Genomic DNA, 16,401 nt, shown 5'->3' on the forward strand with positions numbered 1-16,401 from the left:
TCTATGTTTTCTCTGTATATTATGTATAGTTTTATATTCAATAATAGATTCATGGAAAAAGGCAAAAAGAAAAAAATCAAACAATATGAAAACATATTACAGCTAAATGAAATTTATAAGGTAATCGAATTGATGTTTAAAAAATACCTAATTAGTTAAAAAAAATAACAGATTTACATCATAAATATTGTATGCCTATTTTAATGCAATTTTCTATTGTTGTCTTTGATGTCCGTTACGAAAATTTATTTGAAAAATTAATGGTTTAAAAAAATATTCCATCGATGACTTTAATAAAGTTTTAAGAGTAAGAGACAAATTCATATAGCTTTACTTGTATTTAAGAAATGAAACAAATATGTTGAACAAAAATGAAAAATTAATGAAAACTGTTAGATTGTAAAAGAAATGAACAATAACAATTTTTAAAAGAAAATATAGGATATTTGAAATGTTACAAAAATGTTTGGAGGAACCGTGAAAATTGTTTTTTTCGTTGTTTTGCAAAGGAAATTCGAATGAAATCATAATACGATTTTATACATACATATACACAAAAGAAAACAATGCACCTTTTTATAATCATCATCGTAGAATTTGGGCACGCCAAAATTTACTGTTACCATTTTATGGAGTTGCTTTAATTGCGAAAAATAATTTAATTAAGGTCTAGGGGGCGGGTAAGTATGTGGAAGTGAATTTCTGAAAATATAAAATTAAATGTAAAATATATATAAAATATTAGTATTATGTTGATATGAGATACGGTTGATACGGAGATAAGACATCCATATTCAAGTCGTAAGTGTATTTGAAAATATATTGAATTGAAAAAAAAAAATCCCTGACGGAATTTGTTGGGCTTTCAAAATCAAACTAAACTTTTACTAACTAATCTACAATTGATTTTAAGAGTTAACTTTTGATTAGTTACTTGGTGGATTTGATCATAGACCTTATAATACATAGATGATACACTATTCTCTTTAAAAAAAAATGTGTCACTTCCAAAAATTAATTTTCTGACATTTCGTTTTGATTTTTTCGTAAAGAGTCAGCCCCAAACATTTATTTTCGCGCATTTGCTTTTGTGTTGTTCGTAAAGAGCAATGCTGCTCAAAATTAAATTTCGTATTTTCGCGGTTTTGGTCACAATTTTTTGTTCAAATATGAAGTTTTAATATATTTATTTATAAATCCTCTGTTACATCATAAACGTTCTAATTTTGTGTAAAATTGGCAAACTACAAAAAGGAAAACGAAAGAGATTGTAAGCGTGCTCTTATTTTTCTCGTTTATTCTTAATCTTCGGAACTGTCAAACATAGTTTGACACCCATGGCTCATCTATGTATTATAAGGTCTATGGATTTGATGACCGATACTCTCTATAGAAAATTTTGTCAAAATTTTACTTCTATAGAAATTTTCCCAAAAATTTTTTATTTATAGAAAATTTTGCCAAAAATTTTATTTCTATAGAAAATTTCCCAAAAATTTTTTTTCTACAGAAGATTTTGACAAAATTTTATTTCTATGGAAAATTGTGCCAAAATTTTATTTCTATGGAAAATTTTGCCAACATTTTATTCATATTATTCTAAAGAAAATTTTGCCAAAATTTTATTTCTATAGAAAATTTTGCCAAAATTTTATTTCTATAGAAAATTTTGTCAAAATTTTATTTCTATAGAAAATTTTGTCAAAATTTTATTTCTATAGAAAATTTTGTCAAAATTTTATTTCTATAGAAAATTTTGTCAAAATTTTATTTCTATAGAAAATTTTGTCAAAATTTTATTTCTATAGAAAATTTTGTCAAAATTTTATTTCTATAGAAAATTTTGTCAAAATTTTATTTCTATAGAAAATTTTGTCAAAATTTTATTTCTATAGAAAATTTTGTCAAAATTTTATTTCTATAGAAAATTTTGTCAAAATTTTATTTCTATAGAAAATTTTGTCAAAATTTTTTATTTATAGAAAATTTTGCCAAAAATTTTATTTCTATAGAAAATTTCCCCAAAATTTTTTTTTCTGTAGAAGATTTTGACAAAATTTTATTTCTATAGAAAATTCTGTCAAAATTGTATTTCTATAGAAAATTTTGTCAAAATTTTTTATTTATAGAAAATTTTGCCAAAAATTTTATTTCTATAGAAAATTTCCCAAAAATTTTTTTTCTATAGAAGATTTTGACAAAATTTTATTTCTATGGAAAATGTTTCCAAACTTTCTATAGAAAATTTTGTCCAAATTTTGTTTCTATAGAAAATTTTGCCAAAAAGTTTTATTTCTATAGAAAATTTTGCCAAAATTTTATTTCTATAGAAAATTTTATTAAAATTTTATAGAAAATTTTGTCCAAATTTTGTTTCTGTAGAAAATTTTGCCAAAAATTTTATTCCTATAGAAAATTTTGCCAAAATTTTATTTCTATAGAAAATTTTGCCAAAATTTTATTCAAATTTTATTTCTATAGAAAATTTTGAAATTTGTATGGAAAATTTTGCCAACATTTTATTTCTATAGAAAATTTAGGCATAATTTTATTTCTATAGAAAATTTTGTCAATATTTTATTTCTATAGAAAATTTTGTCCAAATTTTGTTTCTATAGAAAATTTTGCCAAAAATTTTATTTCTATAGAAAATTTTGTCAAAATTTTATTTCTATAGAAAATTTTGTCAAAATTTTATTTCTATAGAAAATTTTATTAAAATGTTATTTCTATAAAAAATTTTGATAAAATTTTATTTGTAGAAAAATTTTGCTAAAATTTTATTCCTATAGAAAATTTTGCCAAAATTTTATTTCTATAGAAAATTTTGTCAAAATGTTATTGCTATTAGAGTGATCAAAACCGGTCGGTTCACCGCTGTGTTATAGTCTAATTAAGCCTGAAACATCAGGCTGCCACTATACCTAACCTAATTTGGGATACTTTTCTGTAGATAATGAGCTCTGTTTGTGAATATTTTGAAAAACAACAAAATGATTCTTCGAAAGCTAAATGCAGTATATAAAATAAAGTTTTTGGTTGTCTCTTCAACATCGTCTTTAATATAACATTTAAGAAATATTCATAAAAGGCATACGAAACAAAAAAATAAAAAAATCCAACTTTCTAATGTTTGTCTACGGTATTATTACCGCAATTACAGCCAAGGAATTCAATTTTTACATTAAATCATTTGAGTATGTTTCCTTCATTTATATTAAATTAAGCGTTTTTGCTTCCATTGTGAAATGCCGGTTGGACCGGTTGTACCGGTTATTTATTTTTTAAAACACCGCCCACCGGTTATAAAAAATGGTCCGATTTTTTAAAACCGAGAAAAACCCAACATTCAAAATTATGCCAAAATTATATTTCTTTAGACCATTTTGCAAAAAATTTATTTCTGTAGAAAATTTTGCCAAAATTTTATTTTTATAGAAAATTTTGTCAAAATTTTATTTGTTAAGTTAATTAAGTCAATGATTGAAAATTTTTAAAGTTTTGATTAAAAATTTAATTGACACAATTAACTTTTTAATCGACTTTGGAAGACTAATGCTATGGTCACACTGGACAAATATTTGACGGAAATCAAAAAAGTATCCGTCGCAACAACCAAACCAACAGACATTTTTAGCTCATATTGGATATCTAACATCATTGTAGGATTATTTTCCAAGAACCGTATCCAGATATTTGGAAAATGTTTGAAACTCATTTTGTTGTTGTTTTTTTTTTTAATTTTTAACTAAAAATTTATTTCAAACAATTCATTTTTAATCGAACTAAAAACACAAAGTCAATAAAGAAAGTAATTGAAAATTGTTACGTTTTTAATGACAAAATTAATTGAGTTTTGCAACATCAATTAAATTTTTAATTGAATCAATTAAAAAATTAATTGAAATTTGCAAATGAAATCTATTAATTTGTTAATGTTCAATTAAAACTGTAATTGATTCTATCATTTTCGTGATTGAAGATATTTCAATTAAAAAATTAATTGGATACATTAATTTCGTGATTGAATCAGAAAAAATTATTTATGTGTGTAATGTAGGAAAAAATTGGTGCCACAGCTAGGCTTAAACTAATTATTGTAGTTGTTTCAATTAGTCAGTTGAATCCGCAAACATTTGTCTCTGCTAATGTGGAAAATAACTACTGCTGAAATAGCAAACATTTATGCTTAAGTATGTTTTCGAACCTATATATACTACTAAAAAGTCTAATCCAATATTAAATTAGCCTTTTTGCGAAACAAAAACCCCAGACACTGTCCCTGTAGGAATGTCTCGAACTCACTCAAAATCAAACTAACTTTTTACTAACTAATTTGAGGCGACTTTAAGCTAACTCATTATTTATGCAGTCTTGAGTCAGTTGAATTTTTCCCAAACTCACTTTTATCCGATCAACAATGAGTTACCTTTTTACTCACTCTAAGCTGATGCATATTTAAGTGAAGTAAATTCATGGAAACAATTCAAATAAACAAATAAAAAATATGTATTGACTTCTAAACTGTCAATTTGGATTTGGCTTTTTATATTTGTTTCAATTTAGCTTGTAATTTCAGATAACTTTTGTAAGTTGTTGTCACGGTTAGCGGTAAGTAACATATAAATGCATAATTAAAATGCAATTTAATAATTAAACTTTCCTTTTTCCACTAGAACCCATCATTATCAGTGAAGGAATAAATGGAAACTTCGAATAAAAGTGTTAAATGCCTGTTTGAGGACGAAGATATTGGGAAATACACTTAAGCCTTTTGGACTTTCCTGACGAATGGCACTTCCATTCAGTGTGCGTCATTACAAAAGTAGGTACAACTCCCTCTGAGTTAAACGAGAAAATCAACACAACACTCAAACTCAAGACAAGATGAACTCAACTAATATTATCCGAATTTTTACTTACGTTATATTTTATTTATTGTAAAATAATTAAAAAAACTGAATTGTTATTATTTTTTAATTAATTCAAAATAAAATGATTCAAAAATAATAAAACAAAAACAAAATATTTTATTATCCACAAAGAGAGCTCACCATAAACTAATCAGTTAAGAACTAACTCACAGTATGCTCATATATTATCAGCCTAAAGCTAACTCACTTTGAGCTAACTTTTGGTTAGCTGAAGCTTATGCAGGTTTGAGTGAGGACTGACTCGTTCCAATGACAACACGTGTTAAAACTGAATAGGATTTTACATGGGAAATGAGTTAGGTTTTGAGTCACCTGTGACTCAGTTATAACTAACAATTTATTAACTTAAAGTCACCTCAATTTCCTGATCGAGAAAAAGTGAGTTTGAGAAAAATTCAACTGACTCAAGACTGCATAAATAATGAGTTAGCTTAAAGTCGCCTCAAATTATTTAGTAAAAAGTTAGTTTGATTTTGAGTGAGTTCGAGACATTCCTACAGGGAATATGCAAAATTAGTTATTTATACAACTGCTATTGCGTTTATATATAAACGATTGGTGATATGATTCTATATGCACACCGTTTGAGAATGTTTCCAATATCTGTGCAAACCCCATTTCCATGCAGATCTAAGTTATTAAACCAAAGAACCTAAAAGTAGTTGTTTTGGCTTATCTTGAGCTTCTAAACTCAATTTCTGTGGTTTTCAAAACAAACCACATTTCTCAGAAAGGCAATATTTTGAAGAGAGACAAATATATTTAGATCTACCGTACATTTGATATGAGACTGTCAAATTTGTATGAATCACAACAATTTATGATCTTAACTTTGAGATATTTAGATTTACGATGTTATTTTTGTAAAACAAAATACCAAATATTTCTCCTTTGTTTGTTTAAAGTATTATTAAAACTTACCAATTTTTATGAGTGGATGACTGGGGTTTTGAGTTCACGCAATTTCTTGATTTCTTTTGCGGCCCAGCTGCATAGAGACTTGGTGCGAGAAGCCTTTGAACGTTTGCCCTCTGCCAAGAATTGTGCTATGGTCGGTTGATCGACATATCTTAATATGCGATCCCCAAGGTAAGGGCCAAAGGTGGTGCATATATCACCGATTAATCCAGCAGCACTGGCCACCATTGAATCGGAGTTTTCACCTTCAACAGCAATTCGTTGGATGAATGTCAAAATGATTCCAAGATGAGGTTCCACATTGAAGACATCTTGGTGGGGTGTTTTTTCAACACCTTTCAAGCCTTGGATGATACCAGTGTAGGCTTCCAAAACGCTTTCACGCAATTCATTGAAGTATTCAACCATATCGAAGCTGTTTGGATCGACCTATAATAAAAAATGTCATGTCCATTAGATGTTATTCGCCACCTATTCTTCCTCTATTTGCATTATTTACCTCAAGTTGGGTAGCATTACCCAACATATCCATAACTACACGCAAATATTTGCAAAATTCACCTCCAATGCTTAGAGCCATATCACCAAAGGCCGACAATATCTGAGGCTTGACACTTTGGTGTAATGATGGCTCTGATAAATTGGCCAATAATAATGTCATGATTTCATCGCAATACGGGATTATGAGTTGTTTCAGAGCTCGACAGATATCACCGGTTAAACCAACTGCAGCACAACACACTTGATATTCTTGGTGATTTTTCAAGCCCATGTATAGGAAGGGCTTAAATGCATCCATATATTTGACAAATTTCACACCAAGTAATTCCACTAATGTTGACACGGCCAAGAAAGCATCTTCTTGGACACCACCAGATTTTCCAGAACTAGAACTGAACATTGTGAGTAGAGCCGTCATAATTGCATCCGAAATTTGTGGTGCATCATCTTCGCGAACTTTACGCAAAACACTTTGGAGTGTGGCACACAGCAGAGATTGAAGATCGTTGAATTGATGGCGATCGTTGTGACTGGAAATGTGTGTCTCCATTTGCAATACTTGATTGAGTCGTTCGAGTATGACTATTGTTGTGCGTTGGACAATCAAATAGCAATCCAATGGCGAATTCTTAATCATATCCATCAATGCTTCATAAGCAGCAGCACGCAAGTTGCCTTGGTTGCCATCTTGACGATCGGTGGTTTCCAACAACTGTGTAATAATGTACTCGAAGTAAGGCGAAAGACAGTATGTTTCGGGTGTATCGCCGCCAGTGGCTTCAGCAGCTTCATAGGCCGCTTCAGAAAGTCCTATAAATGCCCAACACACGTTGGCTGCCACACGTGGCTCTGCCTTCAGACTTTGAATGAAGCATTCCAACAAGGGTTGTAAATAAGTTTTGTTAATTGCTGCCTCCGGGATGATCTAATAAAAAAGATTTATTTATGAAAGTTGTTTGCTGATTTTATTTGCCTGTTTTATTATACTTACATCGCAAATACGTCCAAATGTCCATGCGGTGGTATCGCGAACATTAACGCTTTGGTCATACATCAATCGTATAAGGGTGGGCATAGCTTGTTCCACCAATGATTTCAAAGTATTAGTTTCAATTCCACTTAAAATAGAACCGAATGCCATAACAGCAGCATCACGGAAACGCCAATCGGCCGACTCAATGTTGTCTTTAATAAATGGAAATACATGGGGCACAATCTCATCTTCACAGCATGTGGCCAGAAGCATAAGACACACAGAAGCGGCTTTTGCAGGACTCCATGTATCTTCATCTTCGCATTCATCCTGCTTAGTTAGTTTTTCAACCAAAACTGGTACCAGAAACTTAAGAGCACCTCGGGCATAATGATTCGAAACGCGAGTTGGAGCACGGCCAGCATCATTCGCCTCTTGATTTTCAATGGCCAAATCAATTTCTTCATCGCTTACATTGGACCAGAATTCAACGCCTTGCAGTGCAATTTGATCATTTTCCGACTTCATTGCTTCCAAAGTAATGGGAAACAATGCTTGTCCCATATAGGGTTCCATGTATTGATAATACAAGGTCATAATTTTAACCAAACACTGTAAAGCGGCTACACACACTTGGGTATCTGGTGACTGAGTTGCAACACAAACAACTTCCATTATGTAGTTACGTTCAACATCTTTTTCGAAATTGGCTTTTGTAAATTCAAGAGAATTCAATAAAGCGGTTGTAGCAGCCAAACGCACATGATTACTGGGCTCCTGTTTACGCATTCCATGAATTATAGCTGTTAAAATTTGATTTGATTGGTTCTCCAAAACCCCATAACGAATATCTTGACAGATGTAGCCAATTGCTTCCAAAGCGGCTTCACGATCCATTTCGCTGGAACCTTCATTGACAACCTTATTAACCAAAGTCTGTATGAGAAGGCCCCAGCGATTAATAGGCAATTCTGTCACGGCAACATAGGCAACACATTGGGCAGCACAAGATGGACGTGTATTTTCTGTCCCCAAAGCATCAAGAATCTATAGAGAAAAAGTAGAGTAACATTGATATAATAAATCCAACAGAAAATCTAAATTTTAGATTATATAAAAATATATATTTTTTGTTTTAGAATATGGAGACAAATCTATAGTTTTGTTTTACATGACAAATAACACTTACATTTTTCTTTATGTATTCTTTCGTTTCATCTGGAAATTGATGCCACCTTTGTTGGTATTGAAGATTGATTGTCTCATCCTTACTGGTTAAATGGTTTTTCAATTGCAGACCAGCTGCCATACGAGCCACAGGGCTATTTGTTACAGTAACCAGTATATCGGATAAAGCTTTCAAAAATTCTGGTAAATTACTTTCGGCTGCCTGTTCCAGGTAATTTTTAGCCGACAGCAATTCATTTTTGTCTAAAAAAAAAAAGAAAGTTATTATATTAATAATATAATAATGAAATAAATTTAACATCCTAATACCATATATATTTGATATCAACAAGAATGAACTTTGTAGTTTTTTTGCTACATTAAATTCGATTAATTCATACGCCGAACATCAAATCTGGGGCAATTAAGAAGGCTACACCCAAAGAAATTTGTTAGTAGGGAGAGCAGAAAAGTCTGCTAAAACAGCAGAAAGTCTGCTGAAAAAGGGACAGCAGTCACTGTTTGCTGAAATAGCAAACATTGTCTGCTATGTTTTAAGCTCGATTACACTAAAAAATGTTTTAGATTGGCTGAAACAAATAGTAATGTCAACTTAGGAGCTATCCTAACATAATTAAAACAATATTTTATGAATGAAAATCTGAATATTTATCAAATTGAGACATAACAGCAAACAAAATGTTTGCTGATCGTATTTAGGAGCTTGTAAGTATATTACAGTGCAAAAATATACCAAAAACTACTTTTGGTTCTTAATTATGCTTTGGGGAAAATTTATAACGTAAAAATTTTATAATTTGCTATTCGTTGGGCCCTGAAGTACAAAAATATAACAGCAGACATCGACTGCTGTTTTTATTTTCTATTTTTCTATTTCCATTTATTTAAGCAATTCAAAGCCTCTAAAGGGCCAATTTGACGAATTACAATGTACTACTCTAACGGACATTACAATATTATATTAAAATATAAAGCATCAATTACTAAAAAATATAAAAAAATAACAATCTCATATGAACAATTGAATCAACAATCTTTCAATCTCAATTTCAATTTCAATTTTATTTGCCATTTTTTAAGTTCATTACAAATTATTAAATTTCTTAGATATGGCTTACTCTAAATATATCAACAGTAAATAAACCTACTTTGTTTTGTTTTTTTCTTTTTCTTTTTTTTTTTGCATTATTATATGCTCGCATGTATGAAATTTGATAATGTTCTTGGATCCCATTGAAATTAAAATATATGTTTTATTCGCGAGTCAGGAGACTACTCATTAAAAAATGTTTGCATTATCTTTAAGTCAATTATCTTTATCTTTAATCATCAAGCTGATGTAAAATATTGAAGAAGTTTCTTTCGGTAGGTGTTGTAGGATAGATCAAAATGCTTCAACGTATTCGGCAGACTATTATACAGTCTACCAATTCTCACATGAAATGATTTATTCATGTATTGACTGGCAGTTGGAATAATCAATTGATTGCGACGAGAGCGTCCAAAAGCAAACAAGTTGACAAGAAAAAGAGGAGTTTGTGTCTTAAAAATCTTGTAAAATAACAACAGCGATCTTAAATCAACAAAGTCTGAGAAGGAACATCCTAAGAAGCGTCGAACATAGTCCGAGACATGATCGAACCGTCCAAGCGAATATAGATAACGTACTACTCTATTCACTGCTAATTTCACCTTTCTCAAGTTCTCCCCCGTTGTATCGCTATAAACCTCAATACAATAAAGTATGTGGGGCATAACTAATGCATGTATCAACTTCTCCCTCACCGAGTAAGGTAACATTAGATCCGAGTTATAAATTGACGCAATTTCATGTTGATTAGCCTAACTATGTTATCAATATGATGGTCAAAACAAAGCTTGTCATCAACAGTGACCCCAAGACACTTAATACTACGGACGGACTCAATGAGTACACCATTATAATTCAAATGAAGGTCCCGGCAGGAGTTCGCAGGAAAAAATAGGGCTTTCGTTTTTGTAGCGTTTATAGAAAAATGATTAGAATTCATCCAATCGAATAGGGATTTCATGACAAAGTTCATTTTAGCCTGAAGGACATCAATATGTTGCACTTCTCCTTTGAAAAGCAGTTGGATATCATCCGCGTAAGAAAAAGGCAAACAAAAATCATCTATTTCATTGAATAAATCATCTATAAACAGTATAAACAAAAAAGTGGTCCTAGGACAGATCCTTGGGGTACACCACTTCGGACGGACAAAATTTGTGAACATTTGTCATTTAATTGAACAAATTGACTCCTTCCAGTCAAGTAGGACAATAATAATTTACATGCCACAGTGCTAAAACCATATATAGAATGCAATTTGTGAATCAGCAGACAATGATCTACTTTATCAAATGCATTTTCCAAATCCAAAGACAATAGTGAACACACTTGACAACTCGAACAGACTTTTTTCTATGAGTGTACGTCAAAAAGGAAAGATTCTAGTGAAATTCGGCTAAAGATAATAAACATGTAACGTTTAAATTTTTTGTTTTACAACCTGAATGATTTTACAAAAATGGACATTAAATGAGTTAAAGATGCAAGTTGACCAAGGTTAGGTTAGGTGGCAGCCCGATGTATCAGGCTCACTTAGACTATTCAGTCCATTGTGATACCACATTGGTGAACTTCTCTCTTATCACTGAGTGCTGCCCGATTCCATGCTAAGCTCAATGACAAGGGACCTCCCTTTTATAGCCGAGTCCGAACGGCGTTCCACATTGCAGTGAAACCACTTAGAGAAGCTTTGAAACCCTCAGAAATGTCACCAGCATTACTGAGGTGGGATAATCCACCGCTGGAAACTTTTTGGTGTTCGGTCGAAGCAGGAATCGAACCCACGACCTTGTGTATGCAAGGCGGGCATGCTAACCATTGCACCACGGTGGCCAAAAATAACGAACTTAGAGTAAACGGATTAGTCATTAACCTGATAACTGAAGTTGGTGTAAAAGTGCTTTCCAGTTTCAGTCATTACATTAAGGAATGGAGTTTCAAAAGGGAAACTCTTCGACATGAATCAGAGCTTTTCAGACTGTGAAGACGTCAAAAGTGGAAGCAGTTTGTATGCAGCAAAAAGTAATATCCTGGCTAATATATAGCTAAAATATAAATAACCCAGCAGGAAAAAAATGTATCAGTTTCAAAAAGAGTTTTTATCGCTTTATTTTCCGTAAAGGGAAAATAACCCCAAAATTTCATTTTATATTTTTGTAGCAATTTTTTTTGTGCAGAAATAAGCATTTAATTCTTTAATTTATTTATAAATCATCTGATACAACAAACATTTTCAAATTGTGGATAAAATCGAAAAAATACAATTTCTAGTCTTCGTTTATTCTTCATTTTCGGAACTGGTAGAAACAAAAAAAAATTGGCCCGGTAGGGATTCGTTTATTCGACTTTTGATAGTTTGGAAAATCTACTAATTGACTTTTTATATTGGTCTATGGTACTTTCACTTAAAGGTAGAATATGATGCCAGGATTTCTATATGATAACTCTGAGAGTATTAGTAAACGATATCTGTTATTTGGTTACTATGGATGTGTAAAATTATCCAGTTTAAACGCATCTCAAAAAGTTTAAAAAGTAGGAAAGTCGACTTTTCCAAATTTTAAAAATGTCGAAAGGTCAACTTTTTAAATTCTCTTTACATCCCTAATTTGTGTTTTTTGAAAGAAGTGTCTACAGGAGTCTAGCAATTATATTTTCAGAATTATTAAATTTACATGCTCCATAAGTTTCAAAGATGCTCAAGCATGGAATCACATTTTTAAATCATATACTTTGGATTCTATGAACATTTCCCTACCAAGAATCTTACGGAGCCCAATCTGTGAACAATTTTTAATTGAACTATATTATAATATTTGCCGAATTCCCGATTCTTGATGTGCCACATTTTAATAAAAACCAAATATTTGGTCCCTAATGTTATTCTACCGATTGATGTACGACACAGGATAGCTCAGGCCCTACTCATGCCGAATATTTTGTATGGACTGGAGGTTTATTCAGGTACTAACGAATCGAACTTACGTAAATTGCATTCTTGTTTTCATGGTATTTCAAGATACGTTTATGGCTCACATGCGCGTGATAAATACGACTTCTACTCTTTTCAGTTTTTGGGTTGTGCATTTGACAACTTTTTAAACTTAAGATGCCTGTATTTTTTCTTCTGTGTGGTGAAATTTGGTTCACCACTGTATTTGATGGAGTCAATAACGTTTTTGAATATGACTAGAAATACACAGGTGCTGTTGGATCATTTTCACCATCTTGTCTTTGAGAGATCGTTTTCTGTACGTGTAGCCAGGTTATGGAAATCGCTACTTCATCACCTTAAAAAAATTCTCTATTACTCCTTTTACATTTAAAAGGAATTTGTTAAATTATTTATCTACTCTATAATGCAAATATTTGCCATCTCACTGACAATTTCAAACTCCATACGTTTTAATTTCTTGTTTACTATGTATAAAGGGTTGTGCGTTAGGATTTTAATTTTAAGTTTTTTTTAGTTTCGTTTTTATTTGGAATACTAGAGCTCTATTGATTGAATTCTATCAACATGTTGTCCAGAAGGGCGTTGGTTGATTAAATAAATAAATTCTTTAGAAGAACATAATTTTTTCCTACAAAAGATAACGGATTTCATAACGCTTATTACATACCCTACAATTGTTCAGAGGTGGCAAATCTTCTGTCCAGAAAAAAAAAAATAAAATTATCGATCAATACAAAAACCCATTTAACAAGAGGCCGATTGACCAAATCCGAAACTTATTTAGTAATTATTTCATATCGATTTGTCCCAGTGTTGAATTTGTCCCAGTCAAAGTACTTAGTAAAATAAAATAATACATCATTCACATTACATTTCCAAAATCCACATTAACTAGATATCAACTGTAATTTTTGTTTTAGGAAATTTGGATTTCAAATCTACGTTTACTAGATTTCGAGCCTAATGTGAATGGGGTATAAAAAAGCTCAAAGTCGACCGTTTGGAGGAAAAAACATGACTCCCTGCCAAACAAAATTGAAAAGAGTCGTATTAGAGAATGAAATTGTTTCATATATTACGGAGCTACGGTAGGGTAACATATTGAAATATTGCAAGAGTTCTCCTTTTCAACATTTAAGAGCAGTGGCTATAAAATTCTTAAGAACTCCACCGACAAGTGTGACAAGCGAACAGTTCTTCAGAGCAGCGGAACATCATTTTTACGAAAGAAGATAGATTTTGTATGAAGAAAATGTGCAAAAATTTGTTTTGTCATTTTAATCTAAATCTTAAATACCAAGTCTGTAAGTTATTAAAGAATATTTAAAAATGTGGACAAAATTATATATTGTTTTTTATGCCTATGCCGATTAGTGCTTTTATTGCCGAAAATCGACTTCGGCCAAAAAACCGTTCCGTTCAACTCTATTATCTACCAAAAAACCAAAACAAGGTATTTCAAATCCACTTTTGATAAACTTCGAGCCTTATGTTAATGAGGTATAACTCATATTCCACTTAGCATATAAACAAACTATTTGATATAATGCATAGGAGATTGTATTATCTTCTTATAATGTAATCCTGATCAAGTATGTTTTGAATGATGGGTGTCTCAATCATAAAATTGGAACATTGGAGCAGAAATGCCATAATGTGCCTCAGATTCATTCCAGACGAATAGTTCTTATTTAGAACAAGTTCTTAAAAACAGGGATTTCTAAACCACTTTTAGCAAATTTCTAGCCTAATGTTAATAATGTATAACCCATAATCCATTTAGCATATAAATAACCTATTTTATATAAGTTCAATACAATAGCTCAGTTACATAAAGCTGTAGCGCTTATGGAGATGGTATTATCTTCTTATTGAGACGAATAGTTCTTATTTAGAACAAGTTGTTAACAAAAATTGGGTTGGAGAGAGTATTTTAAAGAGAAAACGACATGTGAAAAAAAAATGTCGGGAAAGCTTAGGACAATTTCGTTTCGGAAAAAATGTCCTCTAGTGTTACACAACTTTTTTCCTAATTCCATAGTTATTTTTAATTCACAATATTGTGAGGGGTCCTGTATCCAAAAAGTTTCAGTGTCCTTCATATTTTGCAATCAATTTCGACAATGTTGCACCTTTTATTAGAATCGTAAATCGCCATTAGTTTGCAAGATAACGACACTTGAAAGTTGGTGTTTTCCTTTTTATTCTTGATTGTTGTACATGTATGAAAAATTTTTTGTACGTTTTTCTTGTTTTTTTGAGATATTGACGCCTGGATAGAAACGAACTTCTAGCGAAAATTGGATGTTCTACAGCCGGGCATTGATAATTCCCCCTGTGGACAGTGACGCGCGTTTCCGTTCTTCGCCCGGGGTTTAAACTTACTCCCATGGACAGGGTCCAATGTGAGATAATGCGAACCAAAGAGTTACACATTTTTTTTTTTTTTCAATTTTCCGTTTTTAAATCGCAATGTTTTAAGGTTTTACCTTAAGACGTAAGACACTTAGGTAAAACCTTTTTATTAATATTGGGAATTCTACAGTTTTGTTCGGATCGGGTTTATGATTTCGCAAAACCCAAAATAGTCATCCATTCAAAATTTTATTTCCAACTATACAACGATTTATAATTCGAAGTTATATGTGCCCATTCTAGGGCAACAAGAAATTTAAACAAATTAAAGAAAAAGTGGAATGATTGGCAAAACAAAATGGCAAATCAAAAAAAAACTACGTTTCACATATTCATAAACATGAAGGATAAAATTCGCAATTGAATCTAGAAAAATACCGATACAACAAAATCCACCCCAAAATGTGATGGTTGGCAAATTGTCGGTTATTTTTTGAAAAAACCGCAAACACAATACCATTTATGAACAACCCTGGGTTAAGAAAAACACATGAAAGCAGAGTGAAAAAACAACAACAAATCATATGAGCTGTCTTCGCGGTTGTAGTTAAATAACGCGCTTGCTTTACAATTTCATCAATTCTTGCTTCTTCCCGACTTTCGATGTGTGCAAAAAAAAAAACCTATGGAACGCACGCATACAACAAGAACAAAGACAATTAGATGGGGAAAGAGGAAATTAAAAAAAGAACTGCTGCACCTATACAAATGAATGTGAAGCAGAAAATTATCTATATACAAAAATCGAATAATACACTTTATGGATAAAAAAGAAAAATTGTCTTACCAGGAGAAACAGTCTTTTCCAAGATCTGTATCAGCTGCATTGTAATTTGAGAATTCATCATTTTAATACCTTGTTGCAATGGGAATTCAATGATTCGTTAACGACGCGTGTTAAAAACGGGCTAGAAAGAGGGGGAATTATTGATTACATATAACCTTACCTTCACAACCACTGCATCATTTTACTTACCTTTGTTTTACTTTTACAACTCCTTTGTTTTCGATAAAAAATCCTTTCTCCGCTGAAAAACTGTAAAATGCGCCTCCGAGTATTTTTTTGGTCTGTCTGACTTTATAGATTCGTTAGTATGTCGCGTCAATAATTGATTTTTGTCTTTCTTCTCACTTCGTACTTTGAGTCGTATATGTCAGTGTATAGTTCCTTTTGCTGGCCTTCTATCGCTTCTTGCTGTTTTCTCAAGTTTCTAGAATAAAATCCTCTTATAGATAAAGTTGTTTCCCGTAGAACAAGTACTTGATATCTTATTACTTTGTGATTCTTTTATGCTATTATCTCTCCTAGAAACACTTAAAAGCAGCAATCGCAAATCGCGCGTGGTGGCTATAAATGTAGACTTAACAGAACTGAATAGAAATACCGTATCGTTTTTTATCAAAACGATATGGTATTTCTGTCCAT

General features: G+C 31.4%; 1 protein-coding gene across 2 annotated transcripts; it reads right to left on the reverse strand.

The window, feature by feature from the left end:
• Window positions 1-319: 319 nt before the first annotated feature.
• On the reverse strand, window positions 320-16,380 carry Fs(2)Ket (Importin subunit beta Fs(2)Ket). 2 transcript variants are annotated; one of them, XM_075296695.1, is made up of 8 exons: window positions 16,252-16,380; window positions 15,952-16,186; window positions 15,763-15,883; window positions 8,516-8,757; window positions 7,345-8,373; window positions 6,352-7,278; window positions 5,856-6,281; window positions 320-702 (listed from the first exon to the last, which is right to left on the reverse strand). In XM_075296695.1, the coding sequence occupies exons 3-7, from the start codon at window positions 15,821-15,823 to the stop codon at window positions 5,862-5,864; spliced, it is 2,679 nt and encodes an 892-aa protein (XP_075152810.1). In that variant the 5' UTR covers window positions 15,824-15,883; window positions 15,952-16,186; window positions 16,252-16,380; the 3' UTR covers window positions 320-702; window positions 5,856-5,861. The 2 variants fall into 2 exon arrangements, with proteins under 2 accessions (XP_075152810.1, XP_075152809.1); XM_075296694.1 differs by having other exon boundaries at window positions 15,952-16,342.
• Between the last annotated feature and the right edge of the window lie 21 nt (window positions 16,381-16,401).

This window comes from Haematobia irritans, chromosome 2, assembly GCF_050003625.1.
Source record: "Haematobia irritans isolate KBUSLIRL chromosome 2, ASM5000362v1, whole genome shotgun sequence".
Classification (NCBI taxonomy): domain Eukaryota; kingdom Metazoa; phylum Arthropoda; class Insecta; order Diptera; family Muscidae; genus Haematobia; species Haematobia irritans.